The sequence below is a fragment of the Aulonocara stuartgranti genome (assembly GCF_965226115.1).
Source record: "Aulonocara stuartgranti genome assembly, chromosome: 3".
Classification (NCBI taxonomy): Eukaryota; Metazoa; Chordata; class Actinopteri; order Cichliformes; family Cichlidae; genus Aulonocara; species Aulonocara stuartgranti.
This window is the reverse complement of record NC_138941.1, coordinates 31,268,361-31,291,891: the sequence shown is the minus strand read 5'-3', so window position 1 is coordinate 31,291,891 and position 23,531 is coordinate 31,268,361. Positions and strand designations below refer to the sequence as shown.

The 23,531-nt window shown below is 41.3% G+C and overlaps 1 protein-coding gene across 7 annotated transcripts in view; it reads right to left on the bottom strand.

Moving 5' to 3' along the window:
* Positions 1-23,046, bottom strand: part of pcxb (pyruvate carboxylase b) — a 323,320-nt gene extending 300,274 nt beyond the window's left edge. Inside the window, exons 1-8 of one of the 7 annotated variants that reach the window (XM_082527997.1) lie at positions 11,309-11,448; positions 10,674-10,728; positions 9,806-9,942; positions 7,749-7,842; positions 7,031-7,121; positions 5,092-5,257; positions 3,962-4,107; positions 362-479 (exon numbers count right to left, since the gene is read on the bottom strand). In XM_082527997.1, the coding sequence (XP_082384123.1) occupies positions 362-479; positions 3,962-4,107; positions 5,092-5,257; positions 7,031-7,121; positions 7,749-7,842; positions 9,806-9,941 (751 nt within the window). In that variant the 5' untranslated portion in view covers position 9,942; positions 10,674-10,728; positions 11,309-11,448. Of the gene's footprint in view, positions 1-361; positions 480-3,961; positions 4,108-5,091; positions 5,258-7,030; positions 7,122-7,748; positions 7,843-9,805; positions 9,943-10,117; positions 10,140-10,673; positions 10,729-11,130; positions 11,144-11,253; positions 11,276-11,308; positions 11,449-14,886; positions 14,926-22,574 lie in introns of those variants that run through there. The other 6 variants (XM_082527998.1, XM_082527995.1, XM_082527999.1 and 3 more) reach the window with 6 other exon arrangements.
* Between the last annotated feature and the right edge of the window lie 485 nt (positions 23,047-23,531).

Below are 23,531 nucleotides of genomic sequence, written 5' to 3'. Positions count from 1 at the left end.
ATCAGAGTGAACATGCACACGCATGCACACGTGATTAGCTATGGCAAATTCTGAATGCCACCTTGTGTATGTGTGGCCATGGAAACATGCAGACACCTCTGTGCAGTACAGGCACTTCCTGCAAGTGTTGGTGTCGGATTTCAGTACTGTAATAGAGTGCTTGCAGAGTTACATGCACTAAAATGAGAAGATGTAATGGCTGGAGAATAAATCATCTTCCCTCTCCTTGTTCATCTGCTTCACCTCCTCCCTTAGCACTCTTAGATTTCAAGGGCTACAATGCAGTTTGCCTTCTTAATGAAACTCAGATAAACATAAACCAGTTAAAAGGCAAACGTAAATGAAGTCAGAGTGCACTTACCAAGGATCTGTACTTCGATGTGCCTCGGCTTTTCAATAAATTTCTCGACAAACAAGGCTCCGTTCCCAAAAGCCGTCAGGGCTTCAGAGTAGGCCCGCTGGTAATTCTCCTCAAGTTCCTGACAAACAAGAGAAATCCATACATGTCCAAGTTAGTTCAACCGTTCAAGAGACAGTCCCAGCAAACTAATGCTTTTCAAATGTATGGAGTGGTATTATTCGTGTTATTTAGACAACTGCTGTTCCCCTTTTGCACATAATATTTTATTTGTCCCGACAGAAATGTTTACATTCCCCTAGAGAGTAAGACGGGACACAATATCTCTGGAAGATCACAGTCCACCATGTTCAAGGTCACGACTCCATCTGTGTTTGTCAGTCTGCAAAACTCTGCCAGCCAATTCAGTCTCCTCTATGGAGGAAAGACACAAATCACAACCACGCGCCCTTCCCCTGAGCCTCAGGAAAGGAAACTCGAGTCCATCCTCAGCTGTCATCTCATAGCCTTGACAAAAAAATGCATTTGGAGGCACAACTACAACATTCAAGGGAACTGCAGATGTCATCAGCGCTGCTAAAAGCAGTGTGTCAAAGAAAAGGGCAGAGATGGCACAAAAGGAAGCCACAACTTTCAAAGAACAGGAAATTATACAACTAATACATAAATAAGCCTTTAAATATCTGATCAGACTCACCGGCTACCAATAAGGGGACAATCAAATGATTTAGAACCAAGTATTCACCAACTGGCTTTGTCACCACTTAATCAGGTGATCATGGACTGAAGCGAGTGCTACGAGCACAGGAAGAACAGCTGCTTTGCTAGTACGTCTACATCTCATCCAGTCATCATTCCTGCAAACTTAACACAACTGAGAAACCAGAAAAACCTGCTAGTTACTGTCAGGGACTCCCAAGTCTGACTGAATGCAACACTTTGGGGGGGGAAAAAATGCTTCAAAGTTGCTCAATTACATTGTCATTCACGAGCCTGTAGGTGCAAGAGGACTTTTGAAAGACTGGGAAACTTATGAAGATCGCATTTGTACTCCTTCCACATCTTCTCAGTGCATCGTCAGCTCTGGCCACTGGAGCTTTGACGCTTGCCATTCCCTCGTCCTCTTTCACTTCTTTTGGAAAGCATATCACATCAATCCTAGAGGGGTGGAAATACTAAAATCTAGCAGACTAGCTTATCTTAGCCTTGCTTATCAGTAAACATACACATCTCATCCTACAACATGTTGAGAATATTAGCTTCTGTCTGTTAATTCAGCATACAAATAACCTACGAGCCGGCCTTAATGGAATAAAAAGTCAACCTACGCATTGTTGCCTGGCGGTCCCAACAGTACAGAGAAACCTCTTTACAATTCCCTCACATCGTATCTGCTGGAGCTGCTGAGGCCCTTGTGACTCAACTGAATAACTAGAAATGTCAACAACTAATTAATTAGACTGGGGTACAACTCAGAAAAGGTCACACTTTCCAATATGTTGCCGACTTGCACTACTACAGTAGGACGCAACACTGCCACCACTCATGTAGATCAGAAACTATAGTGCCAGTGAATAAAGCGGGGCTTACATTTAAACTGACACTTGTCAGTGTAACTTGTGTTTCTCGATCCAGGCTTTAGTAAATGTTTCGGGCAGCACATCCGCCCAACGACATGATACGATACAAGTAGGAGAGCGCGATCTGGTTAATCTGAGGGCCAAGTAAACACGTTAAACCATTTATGGTACTCATTCTTGAGAAATGCAGTTTAAAGGATAACATTACAGTGCTCAAAGGGTCATCAGGGAATATTATTATAATCTAGGGGCAGCAATGACGCTCCCTCCGCTGTCCTGATATTGCTAACGCTAGAAACAAAGCAACCTCGAGGCATGCACTAAAATAGGGGTGATAACTTGACACTTCCTGGTGTTTAAAGGCATAAAAGCCCCTTTGAGGGACACATTTTGAGAAAAAATATATATATAATTGTAAAGGGTAAAATAAAAATCACATCTCTGGCTTCTTTTTAACCCTCTATAATTTCTAATGTTATGTAATAAAACAGAAATAATGACTTAACACAATTCCCCTCATATTGAACAGTGTCAAGATAAACTGTACTGTCTCCGCTTGGCCAAGTCGCCAATAGCAATCAACTGAGGTTATGAGGTTAAAGTACAGCTATCCTGATTTTTTCTCCTCCACAAGCATTTCCCAAAACACCAAACATCAGCCAAGCGACGCCGAAAAGCTTAATGAATGTATTTTAAGGGACTCTTGCGAGGTTAACGGTCTGTAACCAGCACCGTTATAAAAAAAGATGCTCACCATACTCAATATAGATGAAATAAAACTGCAGAAGCACCATTTACGCAGGCCATCACTGCACTGTGGGTCATTTTGTGTCATGTCGGGCTCAGACTGCTGGAGCTTGGGATAATTCGGATATTCAAAGAGAAATCTGATCCCAGACCTCGGTCAGTGACGACAATGACTCGGATTCAGAGTCTTGGTTATGTGAGAGTTTTACATCGCTAAACAAAAGACGACACGTTTGATATTTAGTTTAAATCTGGGTGATTATGACAACACTTTTGCACAACTGAGTGCAAAACAAGCCAGAGATATAGCAGCCTGGGTTTGTCTAGAAACTGTCCCCTCTAGAAAGTCTACACTGTCCAGTCACATGAAGGCAAAAATGCCCCGGGTAAAAAAAACAAATACAAATTCCACCAGGCCTATGAGAAACCACACAGCATTATCGCCACAGGCTTGAGGAGGGAAAAGCCGCCAGCATCACTAAATGAGCAAATTTTGCTGAGCTAACTGGCTAGGTCACACAGGCACATGTGGCTGCACTGAGCGGAGGTTTCCACCTCCATAGCCAAAGGGTTTTTCTGAATGTGGCAAGAGTTTTGAAACATACTTGCAGGCACTAAAGTTGGGATAATAAACAGAAATATTGGGAAGTCCAGTTGTTCCTGATTGCGTCATTGTTTTACATACAGTCTTGCTGAAAAACAAACGATCTGTCGGCCAATCTCACATTTTATATCCAGATAACACTTTTGAGCCAACAGATGAATCTAAAATTCCAACTCTTGTAATATGGGCCTACAATAAGATTATGCTACCTATTTTGACAATCTTCTGCTATTTATATACTGTTTATATTTCAGTTATTAGTATCAAGGACATGTTGAGACATTTTACTGTTATGGACCAAAAAAAAAAAAAAAATTATATAAAAAAAAAAAATCAAAAAGGTAAGATGCATGAAATCACTGTTTTTATCTTAAACCGTGAGAATACTTTAACTGTGCCTGCTGGACAGCCTCCAATTATACTCACTTAAAAGAAAAGAGAAAGAGCCAAACATAAATCACTCAGACTCCTTCACTAAGTGACCGAGCCACTTTCAGGGCACAGATTCCAATACATCCAGAGTGATTGGTGCCCAGTTTGAGATTTTCAAGTAATTTCAACTCGATTCAAAGCAAACCGAATGAATAAAAACGAAAAAAAAAAAAGTGTCATTAGGTTGGTCGGTCAAGACGCAGTTTAAACAGCTTCCTCTGACACCATACAAGCGCTCACCTCATATTCTCTGACCACCCTCATGCCGCGACCACCTCCACCATAGGCTGCTTTGAAGATAATGGGGAAGCCGTATGTCTGGGCAAACGCCTGCGCCTCCTGCAGACTTGAGATGGGAGCATCTGTTCCTGGGACCACAGGTACTCCTACACAGGGTTGGGTTTGTGACAAACATTACTTTAAAAAGGATGTCAAATGTTACAGAGGAGGGGAAAAAAGGAAAATAAAAACTCTAGGACCATAATTATGACAGTTACTGATATAATCAAAGAAGATTGGCAGCCATTAAAGACAGCAGCGCAATCTAAGATTCACTTGGTCTTGAAATACTAAATTATTTAGTGGCTCAAAATGACAAAAGCATCCCATTAATAGAAATAGAGCTTGTTAGATTTCCTACAGTTGCATAAAAGAAAAAGAGCATGCTCTTAAAATATTCATCACCTCAGTGAATACAAATTTAATACACGCATTAAAGCGACAGCAAATGCAAAGGCAGAGTGAAAGGTAGATGGAGGTGTGAGTCATCTTGCAGAGTGATTTAAATTTAAACCACACTATTACTAATAGCGTCACAAGCTTTACATGCACACTGCCAGTCAGCTACGCTTCCATTTTATCATAGTAAGTATACAACTACTACCATCACATAATACGAATCTATTATACACGTTTCCAATTCCATATTTTCTCTTTACTCCAACAGCCTTGTATGACTCAAGGTTCAAAACAATCTTCATATTTTGCAGGGCCTTGGTGCTTCAGTTCATCCTCTGATACAAGCCGTTTCAATTCTCCCTTCGAGCCAACTTTCTTCTGATTTGCTGGCCCTTGCAGAATGAAGGCTTGAATAGCAGGGTTGTGAGGCTGCTGTGCTCACCTGAGATGACCAAATTAAGCACATTTGCCATTTTTAAAAGCCAGGAATATTTACAAGAAGCTGTCAGGAAAGGGGCATTTGGAGGAGTCTGAAGCCTGAGATATTGGCTCATAGAAATTTCCTGTACTGACTTCATTATTTCAGACACCTATATCTAGAAAAAGCACAACAGGTCCACTATAATGAGCAAGCCTCAAAAGCCTCAAACCTACATGCAACCGAGCATCATTTTGGGGTGGTCATATCATACCTGCATTCATAGCCAAGGAACGAGCCTCCACCTTGTCACCCATCTTGCGCACCGTTTCTGGAGATGGTCCGACAAACATCACCCCGGCATCCGAACAGGCCTGAGCAAATTCTGCCCGCTCAGACAGGAAACCATAGCCAGGATGGATAGCATCCACACCGTTGTCCTAAGTAGGCACAGATGGATAGACTTTTTTTAAATTCACCCATCCCAGAGAAAGTAAATATAGCTCAGCTAAGCTGCATGAGTTGTGTTAAACAGAGAGCCACTGGGGGCCTCAGTTAGCACTTGGATGTCTAATAGTGAGAGAAACAAAGAGGTGTCACACACTAACCTAAATGCTTTAACACATGCAATCTCATGGTAGTGCAAAGAATTTGTGTTACTTAAAAATGGTTCTGAGTTCATTTTATTCTCATTTTATCTTAGTTACCATTACCTTAATCATCATCATAATGGACACCAGTAGGAGACTGAGTGAACAGACAGGCGTAGATAATTTGAGGGTCAGCGGGAAGGTATCGAGTAAGTGTACACACACACACACACACACACACACACCAAAGGGTAGCAGACAGATACAGTAGCTGCCGAGGCTGACAGATAGAGCCATCTCTGGATCAGTATGTGCCATCTGCTCTCGGATACAAGGCGGACTATAATTATGGGCTGTCCCGTTGTTAAGGGAGCTGTTACTGGCAGGCCAAAAGAGGCACTGAGCCACACAGAAACATAGCAAGTGCCATGCATGCACACAAGCAGGTAAAAGAAGACAGAAAGAAACCCACAAATTTAACAAGACGTGGACAGCAGATGAAGATTAACAGAGGTTAATACGATACAGTAGGGTGCACGTGTGGGCTCACGCATTCACGTCCAACACAACTGTTTTAATTGTCATGTTGGACAATTTTAAGAAAGAAAATCATCAGCTTGTTAGCGGCTAAGTGAAGATACATTGTGAACAAGAGGTAAACAAACTAAATATGAAAGGGTGAAAACAGGAACACACAATGCTGGCATGGGCTGGCTGAGCTCTCAGATAGCCAGACGGATTTTAGAGAAATGAGTTTGATGCCAAAGGCTCCCCAACTTGGCTGGCTGACCACATGCCCACGCAGAAGAGTATAAAACATGAGAGATTGATCAGAAAAATGATAATAAACTGACAGCATATCCTGGAGGAGTGGAGAGAGGATGGGAAAGATGCAACAAAGAGCCGATATGATCTACACAGAGATAAGTGGCACAGGGAAGAGGAGAGGAAGGGAGATGGGAAATGAAAGTGAAAAGGAAGTAAGGAAAGGAAGAAACAAGAAACTGTGGGCACTAGACACGGATACTGACCACGAAGGAAAACAACAGGGCAGGGGTGTGCGAGTAGAGTAATACAATATTCCCTTTTCTTGTGCAAGTAACACAGTGAACAGAAAAGAATCATATTCCAGTCCATGTTAGAAGCTTTTTTTCCTCCACTACTGACAGCAAGAGATGAGACTTGCATAGCATGGATTTTCATTTCAGTCAAAGGCAAAAATTAAATTACAGTCAATACAAAAATTAATAACTCGCCAGCAGCGCTTTATCAAATTCTTCATTTAGGGGACCGTTAAGATGCGTATGGGCACTGTACATGACAGCGCTGTAAGGAAATGGAGTATGCTGGTCTTAAATCAGGGGCAAACGATTGAACTGCTTTCATTTTGGTCAGAACATCAATCTGAAAATAAACCGTTTTATCTGAATTGCCTCATTTTGTTTATTTAACTCCACCGAGAGCCAAAATAATAAGTGAAAAAAAAATCTGATTATCACATAGCTGTACTTCCCAGTGGCTTTATTATGTCTTTGTTAGCTCTTCCAAGTTTCTCTTGAGACATGTGAACCACCATACAGGTGAAGTGGAAGAGTTACTTTTGTGAAGGTGAAAACTCGTTACCTTGGCGACTTTGATGATGTCTGGAATGTGCAGGTATGCTGCAACAGGTGGCAGGCCTTTCCCAATCAGGTAAGCCTCATCCGCCTTCTGCCTGTGAAGACGAGAACACGCAAAGACGTGCATTAGTGAGACGGAAGGTGGCCAGCTCAAAATATAAATGTATAAAAATCAGGCTGCATGTACAAATATGCACCAGCTTTCAATAAATACTGGACAGGAGCACTTCAGTAAATCAGGTAAACTATAAACACTTAAAACATTACCATGATCAGGGTTTATTGGGTACAATGCTGGATATAAAGAGTGAAATAGAAAATGATGGAATAAAAGTGGAGCCGAATAAAAGCAAACGCATTAGGAAGGAAAAACAGGAACAGGTAGAAAAGTATCCGTGTTATATTTGAAGCTCACAGAGAGCCAAAATAGTTTGTGTGCATGTAAACTAAGCTGCGAGATTACCTGAATGTTTGTAATGTCAATACAATTATACTTATGTCCCCACTTAACATCAACTGCAAAACAAAGAACCCACCCAAAGCGCTGGAGCGGAGAAAAATGCTCCCAAGACTCCTTTTCAATTGCTATTACCTCTAATCAGCTGTTAGCATTCTGTAATCAATATCCAGCAGTGGCAGGCGAGACATTTAGCAACATATTCCCGTGAAGCCATCTTTATTTAAAACACTACGGCTCACTCTAATGTAGCACACACTAATACCTGTGCATTTGTCCAGTGTCCTGCTCTGAATACACGGCCACGGTTCGAATCCCCAGCTCGGTGCAGGCTCTGAACACACGGATGGCGATCTCACCTGAAAGACGAGAGGAACACATGTGATGACGCAATGCAGGAGGAGGTTTGGTTTAGCTTTGCCACATCTCATTCTCCCAGCTCCATCTGTTCCCTTCCTCTCTGTGTTTTCTTTTAATATATTCCCTTTATTATGCAAATGTTTCTTTATTTTTTAGGAGACTGTGTGTAGAGGGAGGCTGTAGTTCTTTCATCATCTAGGTTTTATAAGCACAGACTTTATAGCATTTTATCAACATCCTGTAGCGTTTTGCATCTAATGCCTCAGCTGAGAAAAGAAGCCCAAACTTTGTAATGTATTGCATGAAAACAAGACCTATGCAAAAAAAAAAACGTCAGACACTGCAACAAGTCAACAGTTTTTAACTCAAGTTTGAGAGAACAGCGTAAAATCTCAGCTTCAGACAAGCAAAACGCTGCCTGACTTTTATCTTGCTGTCACAAAAGCCAAATACTTTTTCAAGCAACACGCATTTAGAGGGAGAAAGTTAAGTCGCTGAAAACAAGTAAGCTGTGTTGTTCTTGCTTGAAGGCGAGGACAGCGTTCAAACATTTGTACGGCTTTTAAAAAAAAGAAAATAAAATATGAGGAGAGTAGACGAGCATGAAAGGAGTAACTTCTGGAGAAGAGCAACAGCATGAACATGAAAGGGATGAAAGCGTGAGGGATAAGAGAAGAGGACGAGATGTATGGAAAACTGACAGATCAAAATGTAGTTAACTTTAAAAGAACAATGCAAAAAAAGAAAAAAGGCACTCGAGCTTGTCTTGAGGACGAAACGCTGTGACAGGAAGTGGGGAACAGAAATGAAAAGAAAGGAGAGGAGTTGCTAGAAGAGCAGAGAGGCTATGGCAGAGACGAGATATGTTTGGTGAAGTGGAATCTGGGCTGATATGGTATGATGGTGTGCCCTTATCGCCACATAGGCGCGCGCACACTGCAGCCAAGAACGGCCCGATGCGCTCCAGTGTGAAGAATGTGATCTTATGTGGTGTTGCTATCGCGTCAGGCTGATGTGAAGCAGGGGGGGGATGGACGGAAAGCCCCGCTGTGTTCGAGCATGAAGGACAGACCACAACTCCTTTGAATCACATGGATGTATTCCAGCAGCTAAACAGAGCCTTTGTGAGATGTATGCATGCAACAGGGGGCCTATAGAGCGCCACGTGCTTTCAAGACCTCCAACAGTACTGAAAACCCATGCACCAATAAAACTGGAATAATGAAACAATGAAGCAAATCAAGCATTTTAAATGTGACTGCAGGAATGAATATAATAAAAGAAATTTGAATAAAAAGCATGAATCTATTTATTTAATCACTCAAACACTCTTCATCACCTGACAGAGCAACTAATTGCACGCTGGCCGCCTCTCAAAGCACATCAATGATGTTTATCCCGCCTGTAACAACCGTACTGTGGACTGCTTTGTGTTCAGGAAACTCGGGTTTTCCCTATAATTACATTTCTATTCAGACCTCAGATACCAGAGCGGGATAATTTTTATTTTTTTTACTTTCATGTCTATTTTAGTTGAGCTTTGAACAGTACCTCTGTGACAGTATGTAGAGCAGAAAATTCAAAAACACTTTAATACATAGACCCAGTACACAGCACAACTTCCGAGTAATGACGGCTGTGGCAGCAGCTCCACATTCATATCCAATATTTTTTTAGGTTAAAGCAAACAAAGCTAGCTTCAACAGCCACCCACATACAATGTGTGCTTAAATATTAGCATACGCCAAGGCAAACTAAATGCTGGGCATTAAAAATTAACAGATCCAAGAGTCTGTTCTCGCCTCAGGGAGACTGTAAATGTCATAACTTTTTTCTTACATTATAAATGAAACTGCATTAAACTGTAGTTAATTTAACAGTGCTTTCAATTGCTTGTCTTCTTCAGTGGGAAATTATAACTGGTATGAAGAAAAAAAAGAAAGAAAAGAAAAGCAGTCTTACCTCTATTGGCCACCATCACTTTCTTGATTGGTCGATACTCATTCTTCGGGGCAGAGTGAGCAAATCGGGTGAGAACATAAGCCCTCCGGAAAGCCAACACACCAAAGCCACTCCGGGCTAAAGTGTACCTAAACATCCTGAGAGAAAAAAAAAAAACAACTGTTCAACTACACAAACAAAACAAATGCAAAGTAAGAAGACAGGAGTAAAATATTAAGATAAATCTAACACATGAACAATGAAACAAGGCTCTTTTTAAATGTAAAAAAACAAAAAAAAAACAACAGTATTTTGGAGATCTGTGGTTCTCACCAAAGGATGTGTGAACCACATTTGGAGAAATTAAATCAGAAGCTCCCTCTTAAGCTACTGCTGAGCCTCCACAACATGGCATTTTATTCAGAAGTGTTTAATTGTCCTTGAACTAATATTTACAAACAGTCCTGGATTATTGAAGGATTCAGGAAGGGGAAAAAAAAAAAAAAAAAAGAAAGGCTGTACAATGAGCAAATGGTTGAGGCCTGTGAATGTGATGGCTGTTGCTGGGGAAAGGTGGCTGAGAACATAATGGATAGACCAGTATTTTTAATGGAAGCTAGACCATTTTTTTAATGTTTAAAACATATTTTGGAATTGTACAATGACACAGTAACCATTTTAGTACAAATAATGGATGACACAGTGGTGCCCATGGTTAGGTTATGGCCTCTATGGGTGAGGTTCAACTCCAGTCTGGGACCTTTCTGCTCCCTGTAACTGTGCAAGCTCGCTTTGGGTACTCTGGCTGCCTCCCACAGTCCAAAAAACATGCAGTTAGTGGGGTTCAGCGAACTGGCGATTTAAAAATTGACGATGCCTGGCGCTCTGCCTTAGCCTCGTGACTCCAGGCTGCACAGTGCTTCTCGCCTTAGCTCCCTGCGACCCTGAATTGGATAAACGGAAGAAAATCGATATATACTAATAACAATTTTTTAAAAAAACAACAACAAAAAAAAACAAGCCTCAAAGGATAAGCTCTAGTTGATTAGTTACAGCATAACTTCGTCCAGGAAGCCAGACTGTCATTAAAAAAGGAAATTGAGGAGGCGGGAAAGCCAATCAGCTGCTGCTCTGCTTGCCAGCAGCCAATCAACTGCTAGTGTCCAATTAATGACAATGAGTTTCTGGTGCGTTTGTGCAGTTTCTCTACCAAATTACAGCAATAAAAATGAAGACTAATTAAGTACAACCATATAAACTATGTTTTGTACCAGACACACAGATCTCCCTTTTTCTGCCCATTTTTAAAAAATATATATATATAAAAAAGTCAAAAGATTTCTTACAAAGATAATTATAGCTTTGTAGCTTTGTTCCCTCTGAGCTAACAACCGGTAACAAACACACAACCTGACAAACCCACTAGTCGTCACAACTAAACGGGCATTAAGCTACTGACTGTTACGAACGTTTAGCAGCACAACAGCCGCGTGAGCGCCACATGGCACAGGCGCCCATACGCACGTGCGTGAAGGTGCAAACCGTGTCACAGCTCCCTGAGCTTGATGAAGAGCTTAATGAAGAGCTTCTCATTCATGTGAGGAGACAGGCAGAAGAAGTTCAACGCTAGTGAGGCAGCCAGGCTTCTTCTTTAAGCCAGACCTCAGCCTGCACTTCACTAAAAGTCCTTTGCTGCCACACTGTGGTCAAACGTTGGAACTACAGTCAATTAGGTCCCCTTGAAAGAACAAGTATCAATTTGCCAATGAAACAATAAACCAAACTAAAGGGAATAATCACTGCATTTGATTATTAAATGCACTGATTATGTAATGACTTAAATGCATCCTTCAAGTCTCATATTTGTCCTAAGCCATAATATTATTTGTATGTGAATCCAAATATCTTCAATAAAAAATTTCTTAAAATTCAACTTTGCATTGACAATAAGCATATCAGAGCCACATGTCACTACACAGTTATTTCCTGCTTTACTGTGGACAATTGTTTGTTTCTGCTGAGATATATGATGCCATTTCTCACACTGCACTACTTATGTAGACAAAGTGCTGAGACACTAGAGCACCAAGATACAGATCTGGATAAAGATTTAAAAAGTCGTTTTCTACTCACGTTCTACTGTTTTGGAAATACTTTTATCACACACTATAAATAATTAGCATTTAGCCGAATTAGAAAAGGAATAAATGAGACAAGAATCGTTCAATAAGTTAATGTCTTGAAGCCGTCTGTAGACACCATGCAGTGGAAACTCAGCCTGAAACCAAATACTGCATCTACACAAAAACAACAGGCACACCTGAAGAAACAGATTCAGTTTCCCAAGCCCTGAATACTGAGCGGGCCTAACAACAACAGACTGAAAAAACTGGATCCTTTCCTTGAACCTTGTAGTAGTACCTCTAGGTAGTCTTGAACTTTAGATTTTAATTCTTTAAATTCCATAAATAAGCCTTAATGACAACCATCACCATGAACCGGAAGCAGCCAATGAAAACAGGCTGTGACTGTGAAAATGAAGCTAGTCAGGGGAACATATATAAAGACGTCATATTACGTGAACTTTCCACTGTGGTGTTATTAAACTGCTTTGCACTTCTCCGTCTTCCCATCTCACTCCACTAATAGATCACGCAGCCAACAATGGCAAATGTGTCCCAGAAAGTGCGCTGTGGTATGACGAGGAGATACTGGGACAGTCCGGCAGTCGCACTAAATCTGAGTGCAATTTCGGTTTTTGGAGAGCGTGAATTATATTGCTATTTTTGGCTCAGAGGCTGACTCAGATACAGTTGTCCGTGCTATGAAGGGTGCTTTGGGTTCATACTAAAAAATGTAAGATGAGCAGGTAAATAAAACCGGGGGCTTCGTGTTCCCGGGATGTGGGAACTCACAGCTGGAAATCTTGGTTCACTCTGAAGCCCGAATCAAAGTTAAACACAACAAAAAACTGAAAGGAAAAGCACAGACGTGTACTTTTCCTGAAACTTGCAAAGCTTTTCATAAATGCTGTCTTTGCAGCACAGACATTGCATGTTCTCACCGGCTACACACTCGGCAGCAGTGTTTGGAGAAAGGAATACAATGAGGGTAAATACAGCTGCACGAGCGCTCTATGAGACAACTCTAGCTACGTTTCTTTGATCCGTCAGCACTAATATAAAGAGCAGATGATGTAACATTATGAGGTGTGATCACGGTCCATCTTACTGTCTGAAACACAGCAATCAGGCATTGCTTTATCATGAAGTGCTGAGAAACCCAAACCCCACCTTATACTCAAACATGACAACTTAAAGCTGGAAAAGACAAAAACTGATAAAAGACAAAACCCCTGAATTTGTGCTGGACAGAACGAAGGAATAGCCAGTTCAACACAGTGTATCGCAATATTATCCAATATTTTGTAACAACACTGCTACACCAAATACGTATCCTATTATTTCAACTGTAAAAATGATGAACTTTTTAGTACGAGAAGAATAAAATCGAATTCTCTTTCAATCCACCGGATGGCGCTCCTTTTTTCTAGTATGGTCTGCGAGGTTCTTCTAATGAGTTTTCTTTCCTAGTCAAACACAGACAAACAGGGACTTTTTGGATTTCTTAACAAGGTCAACGGGGGACAGATATGACTCACGGGATTTGTAAGGACCGTCGTGGAATACTACGAACATGAGCGCCAGTGTCACACGCCACCATCCGATGATGGCAAAGCAATGACTCGCTCGGGCTTGTTAGTTTCTCGCTCAACCAAAAAAGTACTGAAGATTAGACACACTTAGCTTGACAAAGCTTCCAAAGACCCCCATTAAATCCTGTGGGTAATGAGGGTCTGTCACAGATTGGAGGCAGTGAAACCCAGGTATGGTTCCCCATAGACAGGGCCGTACCCAGGCTCTGCTGAGGCACAAGTTGAGGGACGTTTGAGTACCAGAGAAAGGGTTATGCTAACTTGTGACATAAGTCTATGTGCAGTTATTATTGAATACATAATTATTATCTGTAATAACATTGTATCATGAATTAAGTGTCATGATAGTACTGTGTAATAGAGTGTTTATAATCAGGACCATCAGTATAGTTGTTCTGCATACTTCTGCTGCTCCTCTCCATCTACAGAGTATGAAAATAAACAGCCGTCTTCCTGCAGCTCTCCTCTCTCTATTCTGATCTGAGCGGATAAGTAGCTGCACAAATATTAGAGCTCTCAGCTCTAATATCAGATTATTCGATTTTTCAATCCCCAAATATCAGTATTGGTATCAGCCTTAAAATTCTGCCACGTTCTACAACACAAACATGGGTGTTTATTTTAACCAAGCTCACCCAGGTTGAAACTCTCCTACTTAACACAGAACACCACCCCATCTTATTTCCCCCATGGACTTTTTCACTCTTTATGCGAAACACCTGATCAGGTTTAAAGAGGCACGTGACTGGCCAAAGTCTGCTGTCGTGGGCTCAATCTTCTAAAGCCTGAAAGGGACAAAGCCTCAAGGAGGTGAAGGAGTTGAGCTAACTCTCAGAAATGTAATATTCTGAAAGACTGTTATGGATTTTTGTATGATAACGACCAAAACATGGCGCCTACTTCAAGACGTGCATACACACACAACAGGTGGACAAAATAAGAGCACTTTGACGCATGACTTTAACTGAGGGAATCCAGGCAAAATCCGCTTTATCAACAGGAGCTTTTACAGGATTAAACGGCATATAAGTGTTTTGAAGAAGCTACAATTTCCACTCTACTGGAAGGGCAAAAAACAGAAGATCCAAAAAAAAAAAAAACATACATTCTGGTATCTTCCCCTTTTTCCTATTTATTTATATACAAAGCTAACTTTTTTCAAGATCCCTTTTTGTAGTAAATAGCGACCAAGTCAGAGATCAGAACCACTCATGTTATCCAGGGAAAAAACCTGCTTACATTAACAAAACACTGACACATCAGATACATCTTGTTTTGCAGTTTATCAAGTACTAGATATCTTTTTTTTTTTTTTTTTTAAATCATACAAAAAAATTACATTTTCAATTATTCTAAATGTAATTTCAATATAATATTCATAGCATACCTGAGAAAGAAAAACAGATCCCTTTCCACTGGCCCTCTAACAGGCGCACAGACAAAGGAATGTGACCTTCGCCTTTCACTAAGTCAAAAAAAATGCACGGGATTGTTTTAGTTTCAGATATGAGCAAGGTTCAAAGAATTTTTAAAGCAAAACTCTGCATGCTGTTTCATTGTGGAGGCTCCAAACGAGCTGCAGGCCTCTCACTCCTGCAGACTGCTATGGTATGAATGTCTGTAGTACAAAAACTAAAAACACAGTCAGTGAAAAGTTGCAAATAAAGCAGCGAAAAACCATCAAAGGATTTATTGTGTCAAGTTAGAGGAACTACATTCATTACGAGACACTTCATCTAGGCGGATCGAGCGCGTTTAATGGTGCTGGTTTCTTCCAGGTGTATCACGTGCTTCCTGTCTTTTCCTGATTTCATTCAGCACACCTCACGATGAAACACGATGCATTACAGCAGTATGACATCATCTGAAACAACTCTAGCATCAACGTTTTCCCTAACTCAACCCCGACCGTATACAAGTACTGAAAAAAAGAAATCCCAGCTGGAAAGCCAAAGTGGAATAATAGCTTCATGCCAAATGTACTCCATGACCTCTTTCTCTCTATTGTAAGTCTCCAACTCTCTCTGTGTCTCTTCCTCTCAGTAGTTACAGCAGCAAAAAAAGGCACAAGCACAAACATCGTCAATAGCTAACGTGGTCTTAAATTTTTATATTGGAAAACCCAGAAAAATAAGTTCAAGAAAAATGTGTTGCCACATGCATGCATCATCCTGTCCTCAGAGAAAGGTTATATGGCTACTGAGTGAAACCTTTGGGTGCTAGGCAGCTTAAAGCACCGCAGCGACTTCTGGTTCGTACATTAACTTCTTGGAGATCAAAGTTCAGCTCTGTCTTGTCTGTGATGTTGTGACACACAGACACACATAACTAGTTTCGACTTTGCCCTGCTTGGGTAATCGAGGGGCAAATACATAGAGCTAGCTATCCAACAGAAATTGGGCAATAACAAACAGTCTACCTTTCGGCGCTTACAGCATTCAGGGTTATCGTTAGAAGAAAAGGATGTGCTGTACGTGATGGACTTCTGTTGATGTTCACTGGCTGTTGTGGGCTCATCAAAAAAAAAAAAAAACAGGACTATCAAAAAAGCTCAATGAAAGTGCGTACATGTGCAGCTGCTGAAGTGGCATGCATGGACATGCGTCTTCTTTCACAGCGCTTAACCCTCTCGGGCTCCAATTAAGTTTTTGTTGCTAATGCACAAAAGAATACCTGCAGTGGTACTTCTGAGTAAAAAAACTCATAAAATATGTATGTGGGGTAATCAGGTTGTTAGCTTTTAACTGTTGCAAATCTGCAACGCCTGCCTTGAGAAGGTTAAATAAATATTAAATAGCTGCGTTTTCTTTTCTTTTTTTAGCACTTTGTGATAAACATAACTGAGCAAAAGCATCAGCTGCTTTTTCGGTGAGCCTTCCTCAAATCCAGAGCAGGTAGCCTCAGTGTGCTCGGCATAGTGGCGCGCAAACCCATTTTCCACCTCCTGCAAGGTTTGAGTCGCTATCGTAGTGGATCTCCAGAGCAGATAACCAGTTGCAGCCCGAGATGGTTGAATTGGAGTACATCCAACTCTGAGGTGAGAAACTCCCTGGGAAGCATTGATAACAAGCAGTGCAACGAGTGAACCAGCAGGCAGAACAGAAGATTGGCTGCGGCTAACTGATTAGCAGTGAATCTTACAAACTATCAGCAAGGAGAAAGTTTAATAGTTCTACTAATGAAAACTAGTTAGAAAGGCATAAAAATAAGCATTTAGTCACCAGATATATTCTAAGTAATTACCAAAAGAGACTTTTTTCTTTTCTGTAAAAATATGGCTAAATTTAAAATATTTCGGTCACTGCAGGTACAAATAATCTCTCTGAGACAAAAGCTCAGGTTTCAAACTGCTCTGACCAGTTTCATTTCTACTGTTGCGTTCCACGAAAGTCGGAATTTCAGAACTGCAAGTCAGAACTCTGAGCTGGAACGCCACTTCCAAGTCGGAGTAAAGCCCACCGACACCTTACCTTCCTAAGCAGAAAAATTATTCTTGCTTTTTCCAACTTTACTACTAAAACACACTCAATTATGAAATTGAGCTCCAGCATCAAACTTATGAGGTAAATTTAATGGGGTCGATGTGTCCCCCTCAGCTATCAGCTATAAATACTTCTACAAATGTTATAAATATTAAATCCACCAATTCGGTCATGAAAAAGTGAAACACGCACATGGCCGATAAGTTACTCCAGTAACCACCAAGTTAAATCCAATAGCAGCAGCGTGACTGAGGAGGACACTGATTCTGGGGCATGTGCATGTCAGACTTTGGGAAGCCCCCCCCCATATGTCTCTTTGGAGCTAAAAGGAGGTCAATCTTCAGTTTATTCTGCTCCTTCTAAAACCAAGCACTCCAAAACTGAAAATAAAGTTGGAGTATTCTGCACTCACAGTCGACGACCCAAACTGTCCCAGTGTGTGGCGAGTTTGTTAATCCACTTCTCCACCTTGAGAAAAAGTCTCTCCTTTTTTGTTTACTCTGCTATCAAAGACTTTTGCACTGTATACATGCCTTTATCAGCCTACTATGTGTGTATAGTTGTAACTTTGTATAACAAGTCGTGATGTGCTTTTATACATTTAGACTTTCTTTATCAGGCGCCTCATGTTATTGCATGTGTGCCTCCAAACACAACTTAATGTCAGAATGTGTTTAGATGTCTGATCTGATGTGAATCCAGCTCAGTAAGCTTACTGATGTAAAGAAAAGGCAATAGTTAATTATTCTGTTTACTTACAGGAATTTAATATTTTATACAAAGCACGATGTGCTGTGTGAACATATGCGGGAATCCAGCTTAATACAAATAAATCAGCTGCAGGCTGTTGTGTTGAAATGCACCTGAAAAACACCTATTTTACAGTCTGCAATCAACGTCCTCATCATGTGAGCTACAACTGAACTAAACAAGTTTTAACAGAACATTTTCTCACACCCACACACACACACACACACACACACATACACAAATCTTTCCCCGAAGACATAAAGCAGATTCACTTCGATCCAACGATTCCTGAAAAAGTTATTTTTCATTAGCCGCGATGGAGAGAGGCAGAATGCACACCGAATGGAAAATGGATGTGCATTCAACCGCACTCCCTTCCCTCCTCTCTTCCTTCTTCCACCCCGGCAGTCTCCATCTCTGCCCCACCTGCCTCTGACCTGATAGGCAGAAGTGATTACTCTGTTTGTGTAAACTGGGACAAACCATATCCGGGCTCTTTAAACAAGAATGTTTACAAGACAGAATAACACAGAATAAAGATCAGCTGTATCAGAGCAGCAAGCCCTCGTAAACCAGGCTTCAAAGTTATTGTCAGCAACGTGAGCGTCACGCAGCAGGAACAAGCTTAAGGTTTGACTCTGTGGGGCTCATACCATAAAGGTTAGATTACTGAACTTGTGGAAAAGTAAATCATGGGTTTGAATTCGCAAGTAGTTTGGGATACAAGAAACACCTGTGATCATTTAAGTGGACCTGGAACATGTTTTAATGCTGCATAAAGCTTCTTTAAATTAACTACTAAGCAGACATTTAGCTAAAGTGTAATCAAGGACACGAACTTGAATGAAGCACTGTTGCTTCACAGCAAGAAGGTTTTTGTATGTTTTTCCTGTGTTTGTGTGGGTACTCTGGCTTCCTCCCACAGTCCAAATACATGCGGTTAGTGGGGTTAGGTTAATTGGTAACTCTAAATTAGCCATAGGTGTTAATGCGAGGGTATGTGTTAGCCCTGCGACAGAGTGGCGACCTGTCCAGGGTGTGCCCTGGGTTATCCCCCTGCGACCCTGACAAGTATAAGTGGAAGAGAATGGACGGTATAACATGTGGTGCACTGAAAAGACTTGTGAGCTATGTGAACCTGCTGCATTTTACTTTCAGACACTTTACCAGCTGAGTCAACAGGATGGTCCGACCCCCCGCTGCTACACGCTGCCCCGTGAAGACCTACGATGTACTGGTGAAACATGATCTCTCACATAAATCCTAAATTTTCACGTTACTTTCACTGATCAATTTAGACGCTCTTTTGAGAACCTGCCATTTATTTTCAGCTTTTTCAGGACTGACTTCTCATTTATATGTCGATTTTATTCTCAAGAAAGGTATCTGTGATGCAGTGGGAGCAATGATGAACACTGCAAAGGAGAAAGCTCTCGAATTGTAGAGAGGCAGTGTGTAAAAAACAGCCTATAGGTTATATTACACTAGTCAAGTGTGATGTAACCTATAGGCTGCATACTATCCATTTTAAAAAGTCCCTTTTATGCAAAGTCCTGTTTCACACTCACCAACCAAAATAAGAAATGTTAGATGAAAGCTCTCCATGGCCATTTTCATGCATAAAGTCCAGACAATGTCAAGAGGATCAGGTTGAGACACTGTCTGAAGTTGTTCTTTCTCACACAGAGAGAGACAACAGGTGATTGTGCACATCTGCTCAGTCAAAACACAACTGAAAACTTTAACAAGCACACAAAATCATCTTTATATCACTTCTCTAAGAGGGTAAATTGTAGAGTGGCAGTTTTTGATTGCCAGTTTAATGGCACCGCTTGTTGACTCAGCTAAGTGCAAATGACTGGATGATGCCTTGGCGGCAATTAAAGGAGAAAGTCCAGTATTTTTATAAGAATAATACAAGTTATCCATTCGCAATTACATGGAAACCCCAACAACAGGTCAGCACTCCAATTAGCTGCTTGAAAAACTTGTGTGGAGGATAAGGCAGGTCAGCACACATGCATACTGAAATACACAAGTGTGTCCATGTTTCCAGCATACATTAAAAATACCCATCCATTGTCACTTGAATTTATAAATGCATCAAAATTTACGTTGACAATTTATATATTTACCCACCCATCCATTCTCTTCCACTTACAGTTTAGGGCTGGAGCCTATCAAAGCTGTAATAGGGTGAAAGTTGAATACGATTTGGACAGCTCGCCACAGCTCGCAACAACTATTCACACCAAAATTCACACCTATGTGCAAGTGTAAGTCTTTAGAATTGCCTTTCAACTAAACATGCATGCCTGTGGACTAGGGCTGCCACGATTTGTCGACTAGTCACGATTACGTCGACTATCAAAATCGTCGACGACTGATTTAATAGTCGAAGCGTCGTTTGAAGCTTTGTAAGATCACAAAAGACGCAGGAATAAGTGGCAGGATTTAAGAGTGTAATAACGGACTGAAACAGAAGATGGCAGCATTGCATATACAAGGATGCCAGCTGCCGTTAAACCCCGAAGAAGAAGAAGAAGAAGCAGCTGTGTCCCAGAATTCATAGCGCGGCCCAGCGCAGTTTCCAACAATGGCGGCAGCTAGTTAGTTTTAATGTTACTCTTATTATTCTTTCTGGGTCACAAAATAAACGTTTAACATATTTTCAGGCGAGAATGTAGCTGTTTAAACCTCAAATATCTGCTCAGTTTATCAGGACACCACATATTTTCAAAAGCGCTCCGACGTTTTCGGAGACATCTGTTACCCACTAGCTCGTTAGCGAGCCGGGGGCTAGGCTCACTAGCGCCGCGAGAACACCGGACTCCCCGCAAATCGTTTTCAAACCCACCGCCGTCTTTCGCTACTCAGGTTAAATATATATGAGTCACTTAGATAACTTAAAATGTTATTGTTTGGCTTTTTTTTTAGTATTTTATTTGTTCCTGAGTAAATCAGTTTGTCTGAGATTAAAGTTATAGTTTTTACACAGCTGAATAAACTCAAGCAGACAACTGATTATCAGAAGTGTGAGATGCTCCAGAATATACCCCAGTGTCCTGGGGTATATTCTGGAGCATATTCTGGGGTATATTTTAGATAGCAAGGAGTTTATTAAACTTCACCGAAACAATCTGCAAATTTCATTAAAATTTAATAAACTATCATCTTGTCTTTATTTTTAGTTAGCACAGACCTTAAACACTTAAAGCTGTAAGCTAATGATAGTTATATAAGAGCAGATGCTGCTGGTGCAATAAGCTGTAGTTTTACGTCCAATGGATGATGATCTGATTAGTCGACTAATCGCAAAAATAATCGGTGACTAGTCGACTATCAAAATAATCGTTTGTGGCAGCCCTACTGTGGACTGAAGGAGGGAGAACATACTCCACACAGAGTCACCAGCAACCCAGGGCTGTCATGCTGTGAAGCAACAGTGCAAAAATGGCAACAATAAAAATATATTTAATACAAATTGCAGTTGTGTAACCTGGAAGTAGACAAACATGTACTGTGAGACAGAAGAATGTTGATGCCACTTTGCAAAGTGCTTGAGTCTTCGCTGCACTTTTCCTCGTGAACCATTTAATTTATTAGAAAGCATTTCAGAAAAGAGTACTTAAAAAGGCTCCTTATACCTACGACATATCAGTAAAGACTTACGTCTGGAAATATAATCTCCTGTGATCATCCGAGACCTCCAAATATCACCTAAATCCGTCACCGCAGCACAGTTAAAGCAGGAGTGTCAGCTGGCACAGTTGTCTAAAGTGCATGTCTTCATCAAAAGGGGCTAAGATGACTTTGTAGCATGCCTTTTCAGTTTATTGCACTCACAACAGCTCTAAAGGTTCTGTGTTGCTACAATTTACTGCAAAATTGTCTTTTTGAGAAGCTGGAGGTGTCAGTTATTGGAGGAAGATAAGAACTATAAACAGAGTTCTTAAAGATTTAGATATGCGCTACTTTAAAATTCTGGATCACTTTCCTCCCGTTGCTCTGTCTTTACTGCTCCAAAAACTACCATCAAGGTGAAATTTGTTCCTTCTGAAGGATGTACAGCATTTCCTGCTTATGACTAATCAAACTAGCTGACTTCCTGCTGGGTCTCCCTGAGCTCTGGGATGGGACAGCTGTTGGCATGTACCACAGTGTGACGCAGAGTAAAGGTTGTTTTGAGGATGAACAAACAGTCCAACATCCACGGGATCAAAGGTCAAATATGACGGGGAACAAATTTCTGCATTGCAGAATCTGTGAGGGAAAAAAAGTCAGAGCTCCCATTTATGTGTGGCTTACACGAAAACAAACACATTGTGCAAGCTGCAAGTTTCAGCATGTACACAGATGTCTACTCTTTTCTTTACACAGAACTCCATCTGCTAAAGGACTCCTGCAGTTTTATATTATACTGTCTATGCAATGCTAGCAGTGATGACTTTTCTACGCCTACTGCAACTGTCCAGTGAAACGAAATCTCAAGCCTGAAGTTTCTGTGTGCACATTTGAGTCGGTTATAAGTCAGCTATGAGTGTGTGACTGTGTGTAACTAACAGAAAGCTCCTGATTAAAACGTAAACGCAGTTGGTACTTCATGTTCTGTTTCAGGTAAACACGCACACCTTGCGCATGTACCTGTGTCACAACTGTGCAGCTAAGACCGTGGTTTAAACCACGCTTGCAACACGTGCCACGCTTAAGTTACTTTAAAAATTAGGCCATTCAGTCACTCTCGATCAATCTCAAGTCAAATGCAATCAATCAATGACAGCCGAACAAACAAGACTCATTCATACTCTCTCTCACACACACGCTTTAACCCATCAGTACTCACATGCTGGCGTTCAGACGGTGTCAGTGAAATGATGTGAATCCGCTGAGTAACCGGACACCAACTGTAAACAGTCGACTATCAGAGAGTGTTTATGGTTGTGCGTCTGCTTCTTTGCGTGCTAACCTCTCTCACACAGTTACAGACACACTGCTGCTGCTACTCGAAAGAGAGTGAGCAGAGAGGCTGGCTTGTGTGTACACACAGACTGGCACCGCACACGCAAACACAGAGTCACTTTGGGGCAGCCGAGCTGGCGCTCAAAGCGTTTAGATACACACTCTCACACACACACACACTGGCTCTTATGTGTAGTGAAGAAGCTAGGACTCTGAAGCTAGTTGCTAACTGCTTACTGAAGCTAACTTAGCTAGCAGCTGACACCGTCCGTCTCCGACTAGCGGATATATGGAGTCTGCGCCTGCCTTCTGCCGTTAATCTCCCTCTCTCTCCTCTCTCTCTCTTCCATAAGCGTTCATCCCTCTCTTTCACATGACGCAACCAGGCGCGCCCCCCTCTGCTCTCAGCCAATCACAGAGGGGAATATGACAGCACGCAGTGAGCGGCAGGGTTTAAAGAGCTCAGACCGGGAGACCCCTACGTAAGGTTACGTAATTACGAAGGGGCTGTCAGCGTTGCACCCTTACAGCTCATCAACGCAGGAATAGCTCATGTGTTAGGAAAGGAGAATGCAGCCACAAGTTTCAAGTTTGGGCAAATGGAGAGTAGGTCGAGTATAAATAATGGGCAAAGGATATAAACTTAGCACAAAAAGTAATGACTTTTTTTGTTTGGTCGATTATTTCTTTGCTGCAGGGGCGATTCTAGGTTCAGACTCTTAGGGGGGCTCAGCTCCTGATCGTGTCAGCAGTGCCGAGCAATTAATATTAATGGGATATGCTGTTTGCAAACCTAAATTCAGTTAGATACACATTACAATGTTACACTCTAAAGCAACCT